This window comes from Theropithecus gelada, chromosome 12 (genome assembly GCF_003255815.1).
Source record: "Theropithecus gelada isolate Dixy chromosome 12, Tgel_1.0, whole genome shotgun sequence".
NCBI classification, from domain to species: Eukaryota; Metazoa; Chordata; class Mammalia; order Primates; family Cercopithecidae; genus Theropithecus; species Theropithecus gelada.
In genome coordinates, this window is record NC_037680.1 from 101,168,084 (window position 1) to 101,191,528 (window position 23,445).

The following is a 23,445-nucleotide window of genomic DNA, read 5'->3' on the forward strand; positions in this document are numbered from 1 at the left end:
TTACACATCATTGATCTGTAGGTTAGATTTTCTCTGCACTTCAGAATCTAAACCCAAATTATCTTGCCACATCAAAATGAACTCTCACAACACCAAGTCCTTCCTTGCTCCCTTCTGTTTCATCCTCATTGACTCCTGTGTAGCCATTTTGCCATGTTAGTGATTTTGCTTCCCAGTCTCCAGCACGAGAGAAGCAAGGAGGCTTTGAGAGTCTAGCACAGTGAAAAGGGGGGCAACTCACAGCCATTGCATAAATCATGTAAATCTTTGGCTGTGTTAGATAAACAACATTTTTGTATATATGTAGACTTCTTTCTATATTTTATATATTTCTAGTATTTTTTTTTTTAACCAAGAAAGGGAGGTATTCACAGCATGTCACCTGATGATGCACTTAGCAATGGGAAATTAACTTAAAAACATTTTATTTCTCAGTAAACACATTTCCTAAAAAGTTCCATCTATATGGCCTTGTTCGTGTATCTATTTTTCTGGCCTAATATAGAATTTTACTTAATAATACGCTGTTTCTTAACAAAGGTAAAAAGGTAGTGAAATAAAATCAGGGTTTAGACTCATTTTATTACTAATGTGTTTTGTCATTTGGTGAACTATATCTAGTCCTTTATAACAGAAATTATCAATCTAAAAAACAAGAAAAAATTACCAATCTGCCCTTCAGCTGTCTAGTTTTAAGATGTAATGTCATTCATCACGCATATACAAATGTGAACACTAATGTGCACACATATGCATACATGCATACAAGTGCAAAACACATTTACACAAAAATAGATTTCAGTAGTGACTTTTCACAGCTGTTTTAGTTCTTTTTAGGCCATATTCATTGCAAAAAATGAGGAAAATGGGATTTTTAAGGACTACAGGAAGTTCTTAGTAGATAATTTGTATACAAGAAGTTACACTAGCAAAAGAGAGGGGAGAATACTATGATCTGGCTTCGTTTATAAATCAAAGTTTCTACACAATAAGCTCAGTTGATTATAGCATGATGTAATCAAGCTAATGGAACAGCTCGGGTTCATATGCAAGACCAGTAACTCTACAAAAGTAGGGGGACCCTCCCCATTCATTGTCTCATAAATGAATGCTGTTGTCATTAATGGGTCAGAATGAAGTTACCATTTATTGAGAACTCACTAAGTGACAGATACCCTGCTAAGAGCTGTTACAGTGACAGCATGCCACCAGCTGCTCCTTTGGGAATTTAAGCTTCAATCTTCTAAGAGAGGTGGTAGAAGGGAAAGTCTCCCACAGTAGTGACAAAGCCATGCATCACTCAGTACTGCCATTGGATGTATTGTTAAGTCCCATGGAAAAGGGAATTTATGTGGAGAAGTTAACATTAATAGGCTGTGTATCCACATGCAGGCTGAAGCAGCAATTACTGTGGCCAGGGTCATGAGAACAGCAATAATTACTGAGTCTCCAAAGGGAAGGTGCATCTTTCCTGCACCTTCCTGCTTAACCAACCTTGAGAATTGGAGTTTTGATTTTGCCAAAGAGTTCATAGGTTTTCTTACATATTTAAGACCTTAATCTATACCAATTTGATCACAGTTTTATGAGTCTCATTTTGGTTATAAGAAATAAAAGTTTTACAAACATGTAATTTTTCTTAATTTGTGGCTCAAGAGAATATGGATCATTCTATGAAAGCTCATTAGTGAGAAATAATCTAAAAGTTGTTTGGGGCCAAGTGTGGTGGCCCACATCTGTAATCCCAGCACTCTGGGAAGCCGAGGCGGGTGGATCACCTGAGGTCAGGAGTTCCAGACCAGCCTGGCCAACATGGTGAAACCCTGTCTCTACTAAAAATACAAAAATTAGCTGGGTGTGGTGGCTGCAGCATGCCTATAATCATAGCTACTTGGGAGGAGAATCGCTTGAACCCGGGAGGCAGAGGTTACAGTGAGACAAGATCATGCCACTGTAGTCCAGCCTGGGCAACAGAGCAAGACTTTGTCTCAGGAAAAAAAAAAAAAAGGCAAAAAAAAAAAAAAAACCCAAAAGTTACATTTGAGTATGAAGGAGTTGGAAGTACCATGGTTCTTAAGGGAGTCACCTCCTGTCAGATTACATTGACGATCATCAAAGACTAAATCTCAGTAGAAACACTTCACCATCTAGGCTGCAATAAAAATAGCCAAGATTACGGTTTATACTTAAGTTTGTGATCTTACAAAGCTGGTGGCACAAACATCTCAATTTTTGTCACCCAGATCTCACTAAATTGCTTCACAACCAATGGTTGCTATGGGGAAAAAAAAAGAATCCACATCTGTTCAGTAGGCACTTGCTTTTTTCTTAGACTTAGCATCCCTCTTTCAGTTTTGCTATCTAAATGGGATACAGGTCACTGAGCTTTGAACACTTGGTTTCTAAATTCGACTTCTGCCAGTGGGAATACCTAATTAAAATTGTAAGATCACAGGTTGCCTTTTGCCTGTGAAGACACTATTACCAGTTCTCCCTCTTCCTCCCCTTACCCATTAGGACCCACTGAGAGTTGGTTAGCTGTGATTAATACTATGATCTGTGACCGCGAGTAGCTAGAAATTAGCTGGTCCACTTTGTAATCAGACCTCATTTGATCAACATGTTGCCTTAACCAGATGAGGCATTGTAAGTGCAGATAAAGTATGTTAAAGAAAACCCCACAACTTGCAAATCACATCAACATTCTCATCTAACCAGTGAAACTGGAAGTTTATGTTTTATTGTAACATGTACAATCTAAAGCGATGGTTCTCAAAGTTAGCTGCCCGCAAGAATCACCTCAGGTTTATTAAATAATAATCTCCACAAGGGACATTACTTTTGTGTTTCTTTGTAAAGCTTCTCTAGGAAAATCTGGTGTGCAGCTAGGTTGAAAAACACCAAAGCACTTGCCACACTTCTTTTGGAATTTAAAAAAAAAATCTATAGCACTTTTGTATAGCCTTAATGATTACAAACTTTCATTTCTTTGAAAATGGCTTACTGTTTTTTTGAGTTTCACTCTTGTTGCCCAGGCTGGAATGCAATGGTGCGATCTCGGTTCACCGCAACCTCCGCCTCCCGGGTTCGAGCAATTCTCCTGCCTCAGCCTCCCGAGTAGCTGGGATTATAGGCATGTGCCACTATGCCCGGCTAATTTTGTATTTTTAGAAGAGACAGTTTCTCCATGTTGGTCAGGCTGGTCTCAAACTCCTGACCTCAGGTGATCTGCCCACCTCGGCCTCCCAAAGTGCTGGGATTATAGGCGTGAGCCACCACACCCGGTGGCTTGCACTTTTAATTAGCTCAAGGGAAGTCTGGAGAATATGGAGGCCTTATTACAAACTTGGATAATACTAATTTTGGTGGGAAAAAAAAGTAAGGACTCTTAGGAGTATTGCGTAAGAGTCTGTAGGCAAGCTTAAGAGGAGAATCTTTAAAATGCGATGAACACAGTATGTATACAGACTTTCTTGCTCTGAGGGGTACCCTCCTCAGCACCCTCTCCCCCATCAGATGTAGAAGTTGCAATAGATTTGTGACAGTCTATTCTAAAGTTACATACACACATTGGTTGCCTAATGCTAGAGTTGCACTGGAACAAATGCAAATTCTGTCCTTTTCCTCACTTCTTTAGGTAAGTTTCCTCAGTCTCTTTCAGTCTACAATTCCATTCCATTAGAAAAATCATTCTATTTTTTAAATACAGAAGATAGCATTATATAGAAAATAAAAACGTTAATTCTGTAGGTATTGATATCTGACATCAGTTGTATAAATTAGAAATACTTCAACTATACCATATACCAATATGCATGGCTGATATTACCAATTTTTTCTTGTGAAGGATGTATTTTTACAAGATCAAATTCTCCAAAAACATTTTCTAATAAAACAATGCAAACTTTCACCAAAATACGTGCCAAGAAAATCTACCTTCAGATTCAAATTCAATTTACAAAGTTCTGTGCAGTCCGCCAAAACAGCCAGTAATTGGGGACACACGCTTTTAAAACCACAGGTTTTGGAATTAAGAGAACTGGGTCTAAATTCCTGCACCCCATTAACTATCAGTGGGATTTCATAAAAGTTTTTATGTCACTAAGCCTGAGTTTTTTCATAGGATCTACACAGGACCAAAGGATCTAATACTGGTAAAGTTCTTATCACAGTGATGCTATGCAAGAAGGCTTAGAAGTCAGCATTTAACAGTATATGCCAGCTGGGCATGGTGGCTCATGCCTGTTATCCTAGCGCTTTGGCAGGCTGAGGCAGGAGGATTGCTTGAGCCTAGCGGTTTGATGGCAGCCTAGGCAACACAGCAAGACCTTGTCTCTGCTTAAAAGACAAAAAAAAAAAACAAAAAAACAAAAAAAAAAAAACAGCTTTCATAGTGGCATGCACCTGTGCTCCCAATTACGTGAGAGGCTGGGGTGGGAGGATTGCTTGAGGCCAGGAGGTTGAGGGTGTAGTGAGCCACGATCATGCCAGTGTACTCCAGGCTGGGCGACAGAGCAGGATGCTGTACACACACACACACACACACACACACACACACTCTCTCTGCAACCACCCAAGAGCTGGGCGACAGAGCAGGATGCTGTACACACACACACACACACACACACACACACACACACACACTCTCTCTCTCTGCAACCACCCAATAGCTGGTCTGTATTTTCCACGTTTTATCTAAAAGTATCAAATAACTTCTATTTATAACAGTATCACACTATGTCATAGCCCCAATAGTGCAATACAAATTTTAATTTGTGAAGTTCAATTATTTTAAGATTTTCTTTCAAGACACTTACTGATCATTTAGCACATTCAAATGAGGTTTACTGAGTGCCTACACCCACTACATACCAGACATCATGCTGAGGCATTTATTCAAGAATCACAACTGCAGAAAGAATTCTGAGACTGAGAATTTTAATTTTCCCACATTGCAATAAATCTTATATGCAATAAAGTTTATTAGTTGAACTGTCCTGTTATTAAAATCTTGGAATTTGACAATTTCATTGTTACTAAAAAATACACAAGTATACTTTGAGCTCCTCATGTATAATTTTAAAGCTATTTTTGCATGGCTCACTCGAGGTCAACTTAGACCCTAAAACTTAGGATCAACTTACTTACATGACACACTTAAAAATTTGCCATTTCTAAAATTAAATGCACGGGTTTCAAGACACCCTAGTTGTTTTTCTCCTGAGCGCGTAATGGCCAATCTCTGTATCATTACCTGTTAAATTTATCTGACATTCTTACATCTCCTTTTCCCTCTAGCTAATTTGACATAGGAAAGGTACACAAAGGAAAACATTTTGTAAATTTGTAGATTTGAATTTAAGGTACACACCTACCTGTGGTCCCCACTTAAGTATGTAAAACTTTCTCTAAGATTGCAGGAGACAAAGCGCCTATTTTCTTTTCAATGGACACATTCCAGAATGGCAGCCATCACCTTCCCTGTTTTCCTTCCTACCAAAAGTTGGTATCAGCAAATAACATAAAGCTAACAAAATTATGCAAAATTCCATATTGCAATGCTTCATGTATTAACTTTAGTTTGTCACATTACTATTCATGAGAATGAGGTACAAAATAAATGGAAAATTTTTAATATGGAAAATCGTTGTCAATTTGTAACATGGAATATGGATAGGATTAAACCTAGGTCTAACTCGTGGCTCTGCCATTTCCTACTAGCAATGCTGGACAACACTGGTATAATGACGGTTCTCTCACATAAAGCCAATATGACAACTAAATGAATGTACATAAAATATTCAGAATAGTATCTGGCATATGATAAGCACTTAAATGTTACTAACATTTCTAATTATTTCTGCTTTGAGGACTAGAAATGACTTCTAATTTTGCTGACCTGCAATGTTTTAACATTTGCATTTATAGAATGCAAAATACTATGCAACATATAGTAAAATACATGACCTACAATCGATATGTAACAGCTTTCCTTCCAAGATTGACTTAATATACCACATACTTTATAAAAAATTATGCTATAAAAGTTATGTCTTAAGTTACAGTAGACAAAGATAAAAATCCTTTATTATGGAAAATGAGTTAAACTGTAAACATTAATACTGCTTTCCAAACTGAGGAATTAAATAATTATTTAGAAGCCTAAGATGATGCTAGTGTACTAGTCTTCTAGAGATGTAGCCATCTTAAAATCAGTTCTAAGCCTTTCCTGCTACCCAACATACCCAGTGAACAAAACATCAACAGTGCTTCACTATGAGGAGGATTCTTACTGAGAAGCTATATCATCATCATCTTGGGGGTTTGATAGCACATAATTACAATGCTACACAGGTGACTTAACATATCCTTTAGAAAGGCATGCATCCCTTCCACCATTCCCTTTTAAACCTTGCAATCACAACCACTTTTTTGTGAGGTTGTGCATTCTCTAATTGCAATGAATTTTCAGTCTTTAAATAATGTAACGATTGAAAATAAACACTGTCCTGGACTTGATAATGAAGGCAGAGAATTACACTTTAACAATTACTGAAGAGATGACATCATTTTTGCAGTTGAAAAACTATGTACCCATCCTCTTCAGAACTCTTTTAATAAATCACCAAAATTTCTCCGTATCAACAGGACAGAATGGTTAGGATGCATTTTTCTTTCAAATTAAAGCATTAAAAACTGAGAAAAAAAATAGCATCTGTGACCTCTTGCTAAAAAGAAAGCAGTGTTAAAGTGTATTTTGTTATAACTCTTATGACCTAAAATAATACTTATGAAGTCAAACATATAAACGTTTTGTGTGACCAATTTTTTCAGTGCAGCATCACATCGTCAGCATTCTCTAACCATTCAACTCAACTGCAATTCAGAAATGTTTTAATATATTTAGAAGCATAAACATCAAACCTGTGCTCCGAAATTAACAAGTATGTCTCTAAACTCTAGATCTGATTTTTACAGCCACACTTGAGACAATGATGTAAACTTAAACTTTACTTTTAATGGCTTAAACTAGCACTAAAATGTTTAATGTCTCAGGAGATTTCAAATGTAGTTTTTTCATCATTCATGTTTACTAACTCGACAATCTGAGCTGTCCTGTTTTCCCAGGTGTTAAGTATCATTTAATTGGGAAATGAAAGCAGTAATAAAATTCTCACACCTGAAATATCACATTACTTTCCTATAAACACCTTACCATTATAGAAAATTTCCAATTATGTCAAAATTAGAAGGTGAAACCCTTAGCTTTCCATGTTACACCTGACTTAGTACTGTTCAAGTATGGTAAAAGTGTCCCGAGAACAATGTTCACAATATTTTTCATTGGCATCTTAATTGCATCATGTAGGAGTGGAAAATGCAGAGATAAAGAGCACAAGGCTTATAATTCTACAGTACAGATGGAGACAAAACTGCAATAAAAACATATTTGCAAGTCTAAAAGGAAAATTATAACCCAAGACGCATGGGGAAAAATATTTATGTGGAGTTTTTAATCCGTATTAGAATTCAGTTGTTTTAACTTGACCATAAATTTAAACAGAAACCATCTTCTGAGACATACATTCTAATAAATGTATCAACAGTACTGATAGTCAACGAAGGGTCAATTTAAACTTATTAGTAACATTTCATTTTTCTATCCAACAGAAATCTATAGTGGTTTGCCCCATTACATATCTGAAACATTGTCTTATGAAAACAAAATGAAACAAAATTAAATAAAATTGAAGATAAAAATACTCTGGAAGCACAGGATATCTGACAAGAATCTTCAGCACAAAGCACATCTTCGAAAACGTGAAACGATGACTCTTTGGAGGACAATAGCTAAATATCCAAGAATCATCAGGTTTGAGAAATATTGCTTAATCACTTTCCAAAACACAGTTAGCTGCAAGAATTGAAGATTTCATTAAAACTATCAAGGTCATCATATTTATTGCATCTTTAGATTGCATTTTGAAACAGAAAATTAATAGTGCACCACAGCTTCACCAAAATATATATTTAGGGGCAGGGAGGACCTAAGATATTTATAAACAAAGTATAGACTGTATGTGCTTTTCAGAGGGGCTGAATTAAATATAACCAGCTGCCAACTTTGTGCTCTGACATACTTGATTTAGTGGGTTTGTGTATACTAAATTCATTTATTTTTGTCTACAATAAATGAAATAAAAACACCACCCTATACAATCCACTATTAGCAGTGAGTACAACAGCAAAAAAATTATTGTACAATTTATACATACTAAAATATTTTCTTTCTCTAGAAATAACTCAGAACAAAACCTAATCATTGTAAGACTTAATCTGGGAAATCTCAAATTACAATAGGGAAAAACCAAATCAGGATGTGTACTTGAGCCCAAAACAAAGGTTCCTGGTCATAAGGCTAGAAGATTAGTAAGTGCAAGTGGTAGAATACAGCATGCTCAAATTGTATGCTTGGGTCTTTGTATATTTATCAAACCTTTAAATTAAGTAAGACTAGCTAAAGAAATGTCTTCAGAGCAAGATAACTGGGAATTCTGCATTTCTTTTGCCATTTTTGTTACCCAACTTACACAATGCGCAAAGTGCTAAGCAACACTACAAAAACACATTTACATCAACACTGAAGACCTGGGGAAATGAAATCCAACAATTTTATTTTAATGAGCTGTATTTTCTAAATTTTTGTTTTATTTTCCTGTTTTCATACAGTAAAGAAAACAAAACGCAGCACATTCACATTTTCCCGAGGAACTGTAAAGATGATCTCTACAGGGATAAACGTTGTAAAGCCTGAAGCTCAATCAACTGATGTTGAAAACTCTCAAAGGGAGTAAAGGCTTGATCTCAATGGTCTAGAACATGTACTGTAATTTAATAGAAGAGATGGTCGTCTTAATATTTAATGATTTAAAAGAACTTCCCAGTCCATGCGAAGAGTACAGTCCAAGAATAAATCAAATTTCTGAACGCATTTTATGCTACATATGTGTATACTTTGCGATCCTCAGGTGTTCGTGCCAAATATTCTCTCTCAATAAGTCCTTCAATACGTTTCTTAATAACAACTGGACTTGGTAAGAATCGAGCCTTCAACTGCTGAGTTACCTAAAAAAGAAAGTAGACAGCATTTTTATATAAACACATACAAATTCCTACCTTTCAACAGAACTGATATGTCATTTTAACACTGAGAGATTAAACTTTACTAACTGGATTAACAAAGCTAAAAGCACAGAAACTTTAAAAAGGTTCTGTCTGAAAATGTAATGTATGGTTACAACACACTTCCTCAAATCAGAATGTGAATGCTAAGGATAGCAGTTGAATAGATGAATTAGTTGGAATTATGTTAGTGTGAGTATATGTCACCTATAGTTTAACCTTTTGATGCTGTTATCTACTGACTTCTGGGTTACACTCAAAACTTACAGAACTTGGGTAGCCTATGTGTTTAAGAACACAAACTCTGGACTCACAGTACCTGGATAAACTCAGCTCTACCACTACTAGCTCTGGGACCTTGGCCCACTGGCGTGTACACTCAATGTGTTAACAGACATAATGCCTTAGAATAATAATGCCCAATCATAAGTGCTTCTGTTGTTCCAAGTACTATCAGATTCTAAGTACTGTGCTACATATAATAATAAAACAGTAACTAAAGTAGCAGTCACAGTCTGTCTATGCATCAGTCATTTTGCATGTATGAGTTTATGGTTTGGTTTTTTTTTGAGACGGAGTCTTGCTCTGTCGCCCAGGCTGGTGCAGTGGCGTGATCTCCGCTCACTGCAAGCTCCGTCTCGCGGGTTCCCACCATTCTCCTGCCTCAGCCTCCCGAGTAGCTGGGACTACAGGCGCCCACCACCACGCCCGGCTAATTTTTTGTATTTTTAGTAGAGACAGGGTTTCACCGTGTTTGCTAGGATGGTCTTGATCTTCTGACCTTGTGATCTGCCTGCCTCTGCCTCCCAAAGTGTTGGGATTACAGGCGTGAGCCACCATGCCCGGCCTATTTAATTAATGTTCTTAACCCTGCGAAGTTGTCTCATTTTACAAATGAGGAAAATATGCCAGAGAAGAAAACTGACATCAACAAGTAGTAAATAACAGAGGCAGCAGAGATGAATCTAAACCTTTCTGACTTCGAAGTCCATGTTCTTTGCTCAAATCCATCCGTGAGCCAGCTTTGCTTCTACTCTTGTTGATCAGCTCATTTCCCAAAGCCATAATGGATTGATAATTCTTTGAAATCTGAAAATTCAGCACTTCACTCTGCAACTACAATCTATCATCCTTCCAGGATTACCACTCCAGTATCTACAAACTTGCTCTCAACCCACCACCTGAGACCTCCCACCCTTTGCCCTTCTTTTCTTCCAGCCTATTAACAGCTCCTATAGACTTGCTCTCTCCCCTGTAACAGAGCCTAAACTGCATTCAAGATCACTTCAGCTGCACTCTCAACAGGACCTTCTACTCCTGATTCTTTTGGTCCTATCTCATAAACACTATTTGATTAAACCTATATTCTATATATACTATATCATTATCAACCTACCACAGAGCTCTTTGCTGAGTAAAGATGTAGTTGTTACACCACTTGTGTACACCAGGAATCAGTAAACTGCAGTCACAGGCCAAATACACCCCACTATCTGTTTCTGTAAAATTTTACTGAAACACAGTCATATGTATTTATTTTTATTAATTTTTTTTGAGATGGAGTCTCGCTGTCGCCCAGGCTGGAGTACAATGGCACAATCTCGGCTCACTGCAACCTCTGCCTCCCGGGTTCAAGCAATTCTCCTACCTCAGTCTCCCGAATAGTTGCAATTACAGGCACCCACCACCACGCCTGGCTGATTTTTGTGTTTTTAGTAGAGACGGGACTTCGCCATGTCGGTCAGGCTGGTCTTGAACTCCTGACCTCAGGTGATCTGCCTGCCTCGGCCTCCCAAAGTGCTGGGATTGCAGGCATGAGCCACTGTGAGTCACATGCATTTATGTATTATCTATACCTGCTTTCATGCTACAATTGGCCATTTACAAAAACATCTGCCAATCTCTGGTGTAGACTGATAACACAAATTTATAGTATTCAAAAGTTCAGCAAGTTCCTGAGCACCATTCTTCGACAAGTATTATTTCAAATTTTTGACAATCCCCTTAAACTCCTCAACCCAGTCCTGCACCAAGCTCATATCAGGTTTTACATAGAGAAAATAAGCCATTTCAATTTGAAGTTCTTCAAATTCCCACCCTACACATGTACATTCATCCATACTTACACTAAACCTTGCTTAGCACATACCCCTGCACCCTGCCCTGGGTTCTCAGGAAGAGGCATGTTCAGTAACATCCGTGTCAGTACACTACCATCATCATACTCCCTATACAATCCTCACGTTTCCTTTTCTAGAATGTGGTATTGGTCCCTTCATCTCATTTCTTTCCATTTGTTTTTAAGGATCCCTTCCTTATTCTTAGGATATAAACATGCTCAGTATCCTCCCATTGTGGGGGGAAAAAAGCCCAAACCCTTCAACTCTACACTGAATCCTCTAATACTGCTCTCTCTGCCCTTTCCCTTGAGCCAATACTTCAAAGAATAAGCCACTCTTGGTAGTTTCCACCTCCATTTCCCTCTCAAGGCACTACCACTGAATATACACTTTCACGAGTCCAATGAAAATGTCTGAGAAAGTTAACCTGTCACATAATTGCTAAAGTAAGTGTTTATTCAACTTGGTTTTTCCATGATTTTTGATATTACTGACTACTCACTCCTTGTAATTCTCTTCCCTTGTCATAGGGCACTGACATTTTGTTTTCTTTTCCTCCTAAAGCAGTGTTCTCAAATTTGAAAAAACATCAGAATCACCTACAGTTCGTGTTAAAAAACCAGACTGTTGGGCCCTATCCCCAGAGTTTGATTCAATTCTCAGGCTCTGGTGGAATCTAAGAATCTGTGTTTCTCATGAATTCCCAGGTGATGCTGAGGTAGCTGCTCCAAGAACCACAGTGTGAAAACCAGTGCTCTGAAGAGTTTCTGTTAGTTGTTACACTCACCGTTCCTAAAATGATGAGGGAGGGGTCTATCCCATAGTTCTTTCTTGCTCTACATGCCAACACTGAGCAATTTAATCCACACCTGTGGTTTTAACTGCATTCTCATATAGCTAATTCCCAATGCAACTTCTAGCCCTCATGTCTATTGTCTTCCACCTGCCCCTGGATGTGCCAATATACAATAAAGTCAACTTGTACAAAACAATATTAAGTGACATCTGGACCACAGCGGCACATTACATTACCCTTGTCTTTTTGGTTACAGAAACCAATCTCTATCTACTCATTCAAGCTAGAAACCTAAAAGGTGTCTTCAACTTCTCCCTCTCACTTCCCGTTATCAATCAGTAAGCCTGTCAATTCTACTTCCCAATTATCTTGATTCAGCTTTCTACCCTCTACCAACACTTTACCCAGGTCCTAATCCTCTCCCACCTACCTTAATGGCCTCTTAAGGGGTCTTCCTCTCCTTAGTTCCCCAATTTGTAAAATGAAAGCATTTAATGAATGGTAACCATTATTAATTTTTAGAAATAAAGGGAATTTGTTTATACAAAGGTATTAAATAGCAGTGAAAATTTTTTCTTAATACTTCATGTGACAATATTCTACTATTATTTTTGTTATAAACACATTAATTCTGGGAGTGTGCACATATTTGGATGTATCATTATGTTTAATTACCAAGTGAGTACCATACATTTCGTAAGTGTTACATCACTAGAATTTCTTAATTGTAAAATTGTTTTTAAAATTAGTTGAATACAATGATTTTAATTTTTTTTTCGATATTAGCCCAGTCGTGAAGAGTCCTCACCTCTGCTACTAGAACATTGTGCTGCATCTTCTTTCTAGATTTCATTATCCGCACTATAGCAGCTTCTATCTCATGTTTTCTGTCGTCGTCTACTTTCTGCCTTGTTTCTTTTCTCTCTGGGTCTGATTCACCTTGTTTGGCAGCAACTAAAATAGAAATAAAGACATTGATCATAAATATAATTTTAAAACTTGGTTTATAAGCAAGCTTAATATAATTCAATGTAATCCACAAAAACCAATTTCAGCCTCTGAATATACACACAAGTATACATTCAAAAAGTGTCTCATTTAATGTTTACTTGAATACTAAATTATCCTTTTCAAAAATGAGGAATTTAACTTTGAGATAATAAAGTCAATTTTGTTTTTATGCAGAATATAATTTCTTATCTGGAAGAAAAATAGTAGCTGAAAATATTCAGTAGTAAAATTACCAGTAAATAATTTTCATTGCTTATGACTGTCAGAGGTCAACTGATTATTTTATTACCATGGCTCCAAGTTAAAACTCACCAAAAGTATCTCAGATAGGTGAGTATCTGTTGTCTTACTAACTCAAAATGTAGCTGTAATCTCTAAGGTTTTATGCGGAGACAAGAGTACGTATTGCCAAGATTCAGTGAAATAAATAATTTAAAAGTACCACTAGGATGTCAGTTCCTAAAATCTCCTTGCCAAAAATCTCCCTAGAGTTCTGTTACCTAACCATTTCTTGCCGTATATTTTATTATGCTTTTTTATGTCACGACCTCATCACAAATTCATACCAGATTCCAATCTTTAGAAGTCTTACTCTATTCTTCCCTATAGTCTTCAAAGAAACTGCTAAGGGATTAAATACAGAAGTCTTCTTCTCCTGCAACTCTGCTCCAAATGAAACAGCAGAAAAAGAAAACTCATGTTTTATTTGTTCATCAAAAGGAGATAGATGTGAAGTTTCTGGAAGTAGAAATTGTAAAATTGCAAAGCAGCACATGGGGCATTGCTGACTGAGGCATGGGCATAGATAGCCATGAGACAGCAGACTGTACAATTTAGAAGATCATTCTGGTGTGCATATCCATTCAGCTGTTTCTAATTAGAATCCTTTGGATAAAAATACTGCTTTCAGTGTCATTTCCCCAGTGTAAGATAATCAATATCTTAGTAAAAAAAAAAAAAAAAAAGAAAAATCGATGAAAATAATCTACTAAGAATGATGCTTATGATGCTTCTCCTCAGAAGTTGACGTCATGGAAAAAAAAAAAGATAAGAGGTACTGGTTTAAATGGAACTAAAAAGACATAAAAATTAAATGTAATATGGAAATCTTGAGGGAATCATGGATCCAAAAAGTGAGATATAAAAGAAATTTTTGAGACAACTGAGGCAATATGGGTGTAAACAGATGACATGTAATTAATTTTCTTGGATATGATATAGGAGATGTGTGCTAACATTTTTTAGGGGGAAACTTGAGATATTTGTAAATTAACTTCAAACGCTGTAGCAAACACACACACGGGTTCGTATACACACAGAGGAAGGCATGGAAGAAGACAAAATTCTAATGACTGGTAAACGTAGGTCACAGCCATACTGATGTCCATTATGGTGCTTTTCACTTTGTGGATTTGAAAATAAAAAATACAAAGTTGCAGGGAAAAAAGTAATTGTTTAAACAATCCCTTTGGCTCATCTGGATTTGGTCACCTAAATAAGCGTCGTCTTAAATACCTGCAGAAAAACATAGATGTCAGATTGTGCTAATGATTCAAAATGAGTATTTTTTTTTTAAATGTGAGGGGAGGGACTCACTCTGGAGCCTAACACAATACTCCTCACTTGAGGGCAGCAGAAGGGGTTGCTGTGCATGTGCCTATACATGACCTATACGCATGCTGGGGGATGGAATTTGAGAAAGGCAGGTGGTGAAGACTGTCAACTCTGGAAACCCCCCAGATTAAAATTAATCTAATTTTTTTCAAAGGCAGTGTTACTTTAGTAATTCCTTTAACTTCTTTGCATGAACTTTTATTACTGGCTACAGTAAAAGCAGCATAAATACGTAGGGTCTGAGTCTTTGAATATTTATGTTAGTGAGCCTTTGACAATAAAACCAATGCGGTCACAATGTTTACCACCAAAGAGAAAATTCTGACTTAAACTATGAGTAACAGCCAAAATCATTTAAAAACCATTCCCAAGAAAAAAACATTGCTTCACAGAATTTTATTGCTTAAAAGAACTTTTAAGCTCCTCTAGTAAAATTCTTCATCATATATGTTTTGAACATACCTAAAACACTATATACATGTACTCCAGAAACACACGTAAGTGTGCACACTTAACATGAAAATCTAAAAATCTATGAAGACTTCTTTTTTTTTAAACATAATACTAATATCTGATATTATTATTGCTGGGCATGATAGAATCTGGGATAACAAAGACTGTTAACTTATTTAGGGTACAGTAGGGTGAGGGTAAGGTAATCCAGATAAATATTCCCACATATTTTCCTCTAATTCTAGGACACAAATGAGCCCCAAAATCCAAAACTGGTATCTGCCCAAATGTATAGTTATGTCTTGCATTGGAAGAAAAATAAATTTTATTCCATGACACTCGCTAGTATAGTTTGCTTTATTCTTAACACGTATTTATGTCAAGACATGGGCCAATCTTGGCTCATGCAGATTACTATGATACAGTTTACAACTACAAGACAAAGGGGGTAAAACCCTGCCAGAGACACTACTCTGCTCTACAGAGTATACATACAAAACAAAAAGATCAAAGTGAAAAAAAAGAAATTTAAGTGTGCATATAAAGCTCTAGAATCCATGTAATCTGGTAATCAATTGTATATTTAACATTACTTTTTAAAAGACTATCATAATATACAATATAAATAACTTTTACTATCAGCAAATCAGTCATTTGAAAGATCATCTTATTTATGTTAGGACACTGTTTTATTGCACACATATTTGGCTGTAATGAATATATTAGGACTAGGAAGCCTATCTAATACTAGTTTTTAAGCCAAGTAGCAATTAGTTTTAAACATCAATCAGCAAGGGTGGAGTGCCTTCTTTCCCCTTTAAATACACAGAAAACAAGCATCCTACATTATGTTAAATACTTAATGAATAGAATTTTCACTATCAACTTACATGGCTCTACTAAAAATCATTCACATCAGTATCATTGCTGTTTTTAAATTAAAGATGGTAAGAGTTTTAAGATTTTGAAACAAAAAATATTTATCAAAATATAAATAGCAACATCCAAACATCAAACTTTTACATAGGTCTCCCAATTCTGAAAAACCTCTAAATCAGCTTTAAAAAGACTTCCACTGACTATTAGTTAACCAGTTAAAAACAATTAAGTACTAATAGGTTCATAAATTGTATTCTATTTGTTAAAAAAAAAAAAGGAAATAAGTGCTTTGTTCACACCATAAATTACTTTTTAAAATGCTTACTGTACTTGGATTCAAATGCATTTTCATACAAATACTTATCAACAAAAGCTGCTTTTTTTCTTAAGCCTAAATACCATGCAGCACCAGAAAAGGAGTATTTTTTAAAGACAGAAATCCAACAGATGAGATTCTTTTTCTAAAGAGAAAAATACATAATTTTTTGAGAGGAAAAATGTAATTCCAGATACCTGTTTGAATCTTGACTCTGTGTAGTTTGGATGTGAACTGATCATTAACTGTAAATATATGACCATTTTCTATTTCCTTTGATTTGGGTTCTTTTGTTAGAACCCGCTGTGTTGGTTTACCACAGGCGAGGGACTGTAGGGCTCTAACAAGCTCTCTTTCAGGGATATCTGTCTCTTGCTGAATTTCCTGAAATTTCATCAGATTAACATAATTAGACTTTTTGAAAGATTAAAGTTAATTAGTTAATTAGCAAGTAAACTGACCAAGCAGTAGATAAAAAGAGGTAATTCCATTAAATAAATAATGCACAAAAAAGAATTATCTTGAGTATTATGACACATCATTAAAATCTCATTATTTGAACAAACTAGAGGAAAGGGTGATTCAAATTATATAATATTAAAAAGACAAGTAACTTTTTTGTTTCAGGAGATACAATGGTTAATCTAAAAATGTTATCCAGCAGAGATTATCAGGAACCTGCTTTAACATTTAGTTTTGTAAAAATAAAGTGTTAACCAACATATAATTGCTAATTTTAGAAATATTTTATAGTCTCCCATCCAAGTTTATCCATACTCCTCTTTTGCTTAGTAATTTCCTTCATAGAAAAAAGGAAGATAAGCCTGAGCTCCGGCCTTCTACCATACAACGAAAATTTACCATCCAAACTGACCATATGTAAGCTTCTATGACCAAATGAAGAAAAAAAAACAACCCTGTAAATTACATTAAACATAAAAATCAACAAGCAATCTGTGTTGAAGTTCAGGTGATAATCTTTTCTGCATATTATGGTATGAATAAAATGTAATACTAGGGGAGAAAAAGCAGCTCGGTAAAGAATGCTGTGTAATTTAAAATTCACTATTCTGTTATGTCAGTGGGACAGCAAGAAAACTGTAGTTCTATGATTTAGTCTCTACATGTCTATAGTGATACGTGATTTTGAGTTTTAAAAGTCTTGACACTAGGATTTATTGTTTTGATGAACCGTATACAGCTGTCTCTTTCTCAAAAGCAGCTTACGAAGAGTGGGCATGAAGATGGTGATATTCAGATTATGCGAGTAACTGATCTGGAGAGTCATTCTCTCTAGAGAAGTCTTTGAGCAACAGTTCTGTTCTTCTAAAAAACTGTCAGGTAAGCAAGGATTCAGAGAAATGTGATTTTCAGTGATTCTGCATATTCATTTTCTTCAAATAATCTCTGGTTATATCTACCTACTTTAGGCATTTCAAATACTATAAATGTTAATCCCAGAAAATAGGTGCTATTATTAGAATGAAGATGTTTATTACACACTAAGTGATTTATTTACATATTTTAGTTATTGCTTAATCATATTCAATGAACCAGAAAAACCTTAGGTGATATTTTAAAATTACAGATCATTCCCAGAGGTAACTATTATCAAAAGTATTTTATAAAAGTCAGTCCTCAAACCTTATAGTGGGGAATTCTTAGCTGCCTTAGAATGAAATGCCCCTAAAGTCATAAGGTTGTACATATAATGAGAGAGTTAAGCGTAACAGTAGTATACTAGACATCTTTCTATTAGAGTTAGGAACAACATAAGGATGCCTATCTTTACTATTACTATTCTACCTGCACTCTGCCTTTTCCTATTCATCTATATATACACATGAATACAAGCATATGCATATACATGAATGTACGTGAACACATCCACCTATACACCAGTATTAGTGTTAAATGAGATAACATGAATTTTTGTATTAATTTCTTCAGATTTTTCCGCTTGCAAAAAGAGATTAAAGCTACAAGGAATTCCACAGTACTGTTCTATTATGACACAAGTGGAGATTGAGACTAGATCCAATGTTCTGTCGGTACATGCATTTCTGACTTTGAGCACAAAAGCCTGTTCTTCAGAAGCAAATTTCTAGAAATGCACTTGCTTCCTCAAAGTTATAAATATTTTATATTTGTGCCAGGCATGGCGGCTCATGCCTGTAATCCCAGCACTTTGGGAGGCCAAGGTGGGAAAATCACTTGAGCCCAAGAATTCAAAATCAGCCTGGTCAACAGAGCAAGATCTGCTCTCTACCAAACATTTAAAAACTAGCCTGTAGTCCCAGCTACTCAGGAGGCTAAGGTGGGAGGATGGCTTGAACCTGGGAGGTCGAGGCTGCAGTGAGACATAATACCACTACACTCCAGTGTGGGCAAGAATGAGACCCTGTCTCAAAATTTTTTTTTTTGGTATTTGATAAATACTAATGAACTGCTTTCAAGTTGCTTAAAAATTTAACCCCCCAAAACAACAGTACATGAATATCCACTCCCTCACATCTTCTTCAATACCAGATTTTCTTTTGCTCATATGTTTGGCTAAAAATGAAATTTCATTATTTTAATTTGTACTTCTCCATGACCACTATGGGAAAAAATATTTTTATATTTACAGGATATCAAGAAGATTACAATCTTCTATGCTTTCTCTATCTATATTCCTTGCATGTTTTTATACTCAATTGTTTCTCTTCATACTGATTTAACTGATGCTTTTTATAGATTATGGTTTTCAATTTTTATACATTATAAATAATTTCTCCTAATCTCTATTTTTAACTTAATATATCTTATATAGATGTGTTATCACTTATGTGGTTACATCTATTAGTCTCTTCCTTTGTTATTTTTGTAATAAATTTTTAAAAGACATTTCTCACATTAAGGTTACCAAAATACTCAAAATTTTCTTTTATTATTTATATAGATTTGCAATTATATTTGATGTGATCCATGGAATTGAGGTCTTAATACTACCCTCTTCTCACTCCCACAAATAAACAAACAATTAAATTCAGTTTTTAGAAATGACAAATTTGAGATCTGGCAAGATGGTCGAATAGTTAATAGCTCAGGTCTGCAGCTCTCAGTGAGACTAACGCAAAAGGCGGGTGATTTCTGCATTTCCAACTGAGGTACCTGGTTCATCTCAATGGGACTGGTTAGACAGTGGGTGCAGCCCACAAGTGTGAGGAGAAGCAGGGCAGGGCATCACCTCACCTGGGAAGCACAAGGGGCCAGGAAATTCCCACCCCCAGCCAAGGGAAGCCCTGAGGGACTGTGCTATCCAGCCCAGATACTACGCTTTTCCCACAGTTTTTGCAACCCGCAGACCAGGAGATTCCCTTGTGTGCCTACACCACCAGGGTCCTGGGTTTCTAGCACAAAACTGGGTGGCTGTTTGGGCAGATACCAAGTTGGCTGTAGGAGTTTTTTTTTTTTCATATCCCAGTGGCACCTGCAACCCCAGCGAGACAGAACCATTCACTCCCCTGGAAAGGGGGCTGAAGCCAGGGAGCCAAGTGGTCTTACTCAGCGGGTCCCACCCCGACAGAGCCCAGCAAGCAAGCTAAGACCCACTGGGTTGAAATTCTCGCTGCCAGCACAGCAGTCTGAAGTCGACTTGGGACACTCAAGCGTGGTGGGGGGAGGGGTGTCCACCATTACTGAGGCTTGAGTAAGCGGTTTTCCCCTCACAGTGTAAACAAAGCCTCCAGGAAGTTCAAAGTGGGCAGGTGGCAAAGCTGCTGTGGCCAAACTGCCTCTCTAGATTCCTCCTCACTGGGCAGGGCATCTCGGAAAGAAAGGCAGCAGCCTGAGTCATGGGCTTGTAAATAAAACTCCCATCTCCCCTGGGACAGAGCACCTGAGGGAAGGGGCAGCTATGGGCCCAGCTTCAGGAGAATTAAACATTCCTGCCTGCCGGCTCTGAAGAGAGCAGTGGACCTCACAGCATGGCACTCCAGCTCTGCGAAGGGACAGACTGCCTCCTCAAGTGGGTCCCTGATCCCCATGCCTCCTGACAGGAGACACCTCCCAGCAGGGGTCAACAGACACCTCACACAGGAGACCTCTGACTGGCATCCGGCAGGTGCCCCTCTGGGACAAAGCTTCCAGAGGAAGGAGCAGGCAGCAATCTTTGCTGTTCTGCAGCCTCCACTGGTGATACCTAGGCAAACAGGGTCTGGAGTGGATCTCCAGCAAACTGCAGCAGACCTGCAGAACAGAGGCCTGATTGTGAGAAGAAAAACTAACAAACAGAAAGCAGTAACATTCAACATCAACAAAAAGAATGTCCATGCAAAAACCCCATCCGCAGGTCATTGGCATCAAAGATCAAAGGCAGATAAATCCACGAAGATGAGGAAAAACCAGGGCAAAAAAGATGAAAATTCCAAAAACCAGAATGCCTCTTCTCCTCCAAAGGCACAAAACCGGATGGAGAATGAGTTTGACAAATTGACAGAAATAGGTTTCAGAAGGTGGGTAACAATAAACTCCTCTAAACTAAAGGAGCATGTTCTAACCCAATGCAAAGAAGCTAACAACCTGAATAAAAGGTTACAGGAACTGCTAACTAGAATAACCAGTTTAGAGAAGACCATAAATGACCTGATGGAGCTGAAAAACATAGCACGAGAACTTCGTGAAGCATACACAAGTATCAACAGCTGAACTGATCAAGCAGAAGAAAGGATATCAAAGACTGAAGATCAACTTAATGAAATAAAGCGTTAAGATTAGAGAAAAAACAATGAAAAGGAACAAAGTCTCCAAGAAATATGGGACTATGTGAAAAGACCAAGCCTACGTTTGATTGGTGTACCTGAAAGTGACGGGGAGAATGGAACCAAGTTGGAAAACACACTTCAGGATATTAACCAGGAGAACTTTCCCAACCTAGCAAGACAGGCCAACATTCAAATTCATGAAATACACAGAACACCACAAAGATATTCCTCCAGAACAGCAACCCCAAGACACATAATCATCACATTCACCAAAGTTGAAATGAAGGAAAAAATGTTAAGGGCAGCCAGAAAGGTTGCGTTACCCACAAAGGGAAGCCCATCAGACTAACAGCAGATCTCCCTGCAGAAACCCTACAAAAGCCAGAAGAGAGTGGGGGGCCAATATTCAACAATCTTAAAGATAAGAATGTTCAACCCAGAATATCACATTCAGCCAAATTAAGCTTCATAAGCAAAGGAGAAATAAAATCCTTTACAGACAGACAAATGCTGAGGGATTCTGTCACCACAAGGCCTGCCTTACAAGGGCTCCTGAAGGAAGGACTAAATATGGAAAGGAAAAATCGGTACCAGCCACTGCAAAATCATACCAAAATGTAAAGACCATTGACACTATGAAGAAACTTCAACAACTAATGGGCAAAATAACCAGCTAGCATCATAATGACAGGATCAAATTCACACATAGCAATGTTAACCTTAAATGTAAAGGGGCTAAATGCTCCAATTAAAAGACAGACTGGCAAACTGGATAAAGAGTCAAGGCCCATCAGTGTGCTGTATTCAGGAGACCCATCTCATGTGCAAAGACACACACAGGCTCAAAATAAAGGAATGGAGGAATATTTACCAAGCAAATAGCAAAAAAAAAAAAAAAAAAAAAAAAGCAGGGGTTGCAATCCTAGTCTCTGATAAAACAGACTTTAAACCAACAAAGATCAAAAAAGACAAAGAAGGGCATTACATAATGGTAAAGGGATCAATGCAACAAGAAGAGCTAACTACCCTAAATATATATGCACCCAATATAGGAACACCCAGATTCATAAAGCAAGTTCTTAGAGACCTATAAAGAGACTCAGACTCCCACACAATAATAGGGGGAGACTTTAATACCTCACTGCCAATATTAGACAGATCAACGAGACAGAAAACTAACAAGGATATTCAGGGACTTGAACTCAGTTCCGGACCAACAGACATCTATAGAACTCTCCACCCCAAGTCAACAGAATATATATTCTTCTGAGCACATCACACTTATTCTAATATTGACCACCTAATGGGAAGTAAAACACTCCTCAGCAAATGCAAAAGAACGGAAATCATAACAAACAGTGGAATCAAATTAGAACTCAGGATTAAGAAACTCACTCAAAACCGCACAACTACATGGAAACTGAACAACTTGCTCCTGAATGACTACTGGGTAAATAACACAATGAAGGCAGAAATAAATACGGTATTTGAAACCAATGAGAACAAAGACACAACGTTCCAGAATCTCTGGGACACGGCTAAAGCAGTGTGTGAGGGAAATTTATAGCACTAATTGCTCACAGGAGAAAGCAGGAAAGATCTAAAATCGACACCCTAACATCACAATTAAAAGAACTAGACAAGCAAGAGCAAACAAATTCAAAAGCTAGCAGCAGACAAGAAACAACTAACATCAGAGCAGAACTGAAGGAGATAAGAGACACGGAAAAACCCTTCAAAAAAAAAAAAAAAAAAAAATCAATGAATCCAGGTGCTGGTTTTTTGCAAAGATTAACAAAATAGGTAAGACTCCTAGCCAGACTAATAAAGAAGACAGAAGAATCAAATAGACATAATAAAAAAATGATAAAGGGGATATCACCACTGATCCTACAGAAATACAAACTACCATCAGAGAATACTATAAACACTTTTATGCAAATAAACTAGACAATCTAGAAAAAACAAACAAATTAACGGACACATACATTCTCCCAAGACTAAGCCAGGAAGAAGTCAAATCCCTGAAGAGACCAATAACAAGTTCTGAAACTGAGGCAGTAATAGCCTACCAACCCAAAAAAGCCCAGGACCAGAAGGATTCACAGCTGAATTCTACCAGAGGTACAAAGAGGAGCTGCTACCACTCCTTCGCAAACTATTCCAAACAATAGAAAAAGAGGGACTTCACCCTAACTCATTTTATGAGGCCAGCATCATCCTGATACCAAAACCTGGCAGAGACACAACAAAAAAAGAAAATTTCAGGCTAATATCCCTGATGAACATCAATGTGAAAATCCTCAATAAAATACTGGCAAACCGAAC

The 23,445-nt window shown here is 37.1% G+C and overlaps 1 protein-coding gene across 4 annotated transcripts in view; it reads right to left on the reverse strand.

Moving 5' to 3' along the window:
- Positions 1-7,497: 7,497 nt before the first annotated feature.
- The window catches only part of CUL3 (cullin 3), a 114,785-nt gene continuing 98,837 nt past the window's right edge, over positions 7,498-23,445 (reverse strand). For 3 of the 4 annotated variants that reach the window (XM_025404352.1, XM_025404356.1, XM_025404353.1), the window contains 3 exons: positions 16,570-16,756; positions 12,908-13,053; positions 7,498-9,126 (listed from right to left, as the gene is read on the reverse strand). In XM_025404352.1, the coding sequence (XP_025260137.1) occupies positions 8,995-9,126; positions 12,908-13,053; positions 16,570-16,756 (465 nt within the window). In that variant the 3' untranslated portion in view covers positions 7,498-8,994. The remainder of the gene's footprint in view (positions 9,127-12,907; positions 13,054-16,569; positions 16,757-23,445) is intronic. The other variant, XM_025404354.1, reaches the window with a different exon arrangement.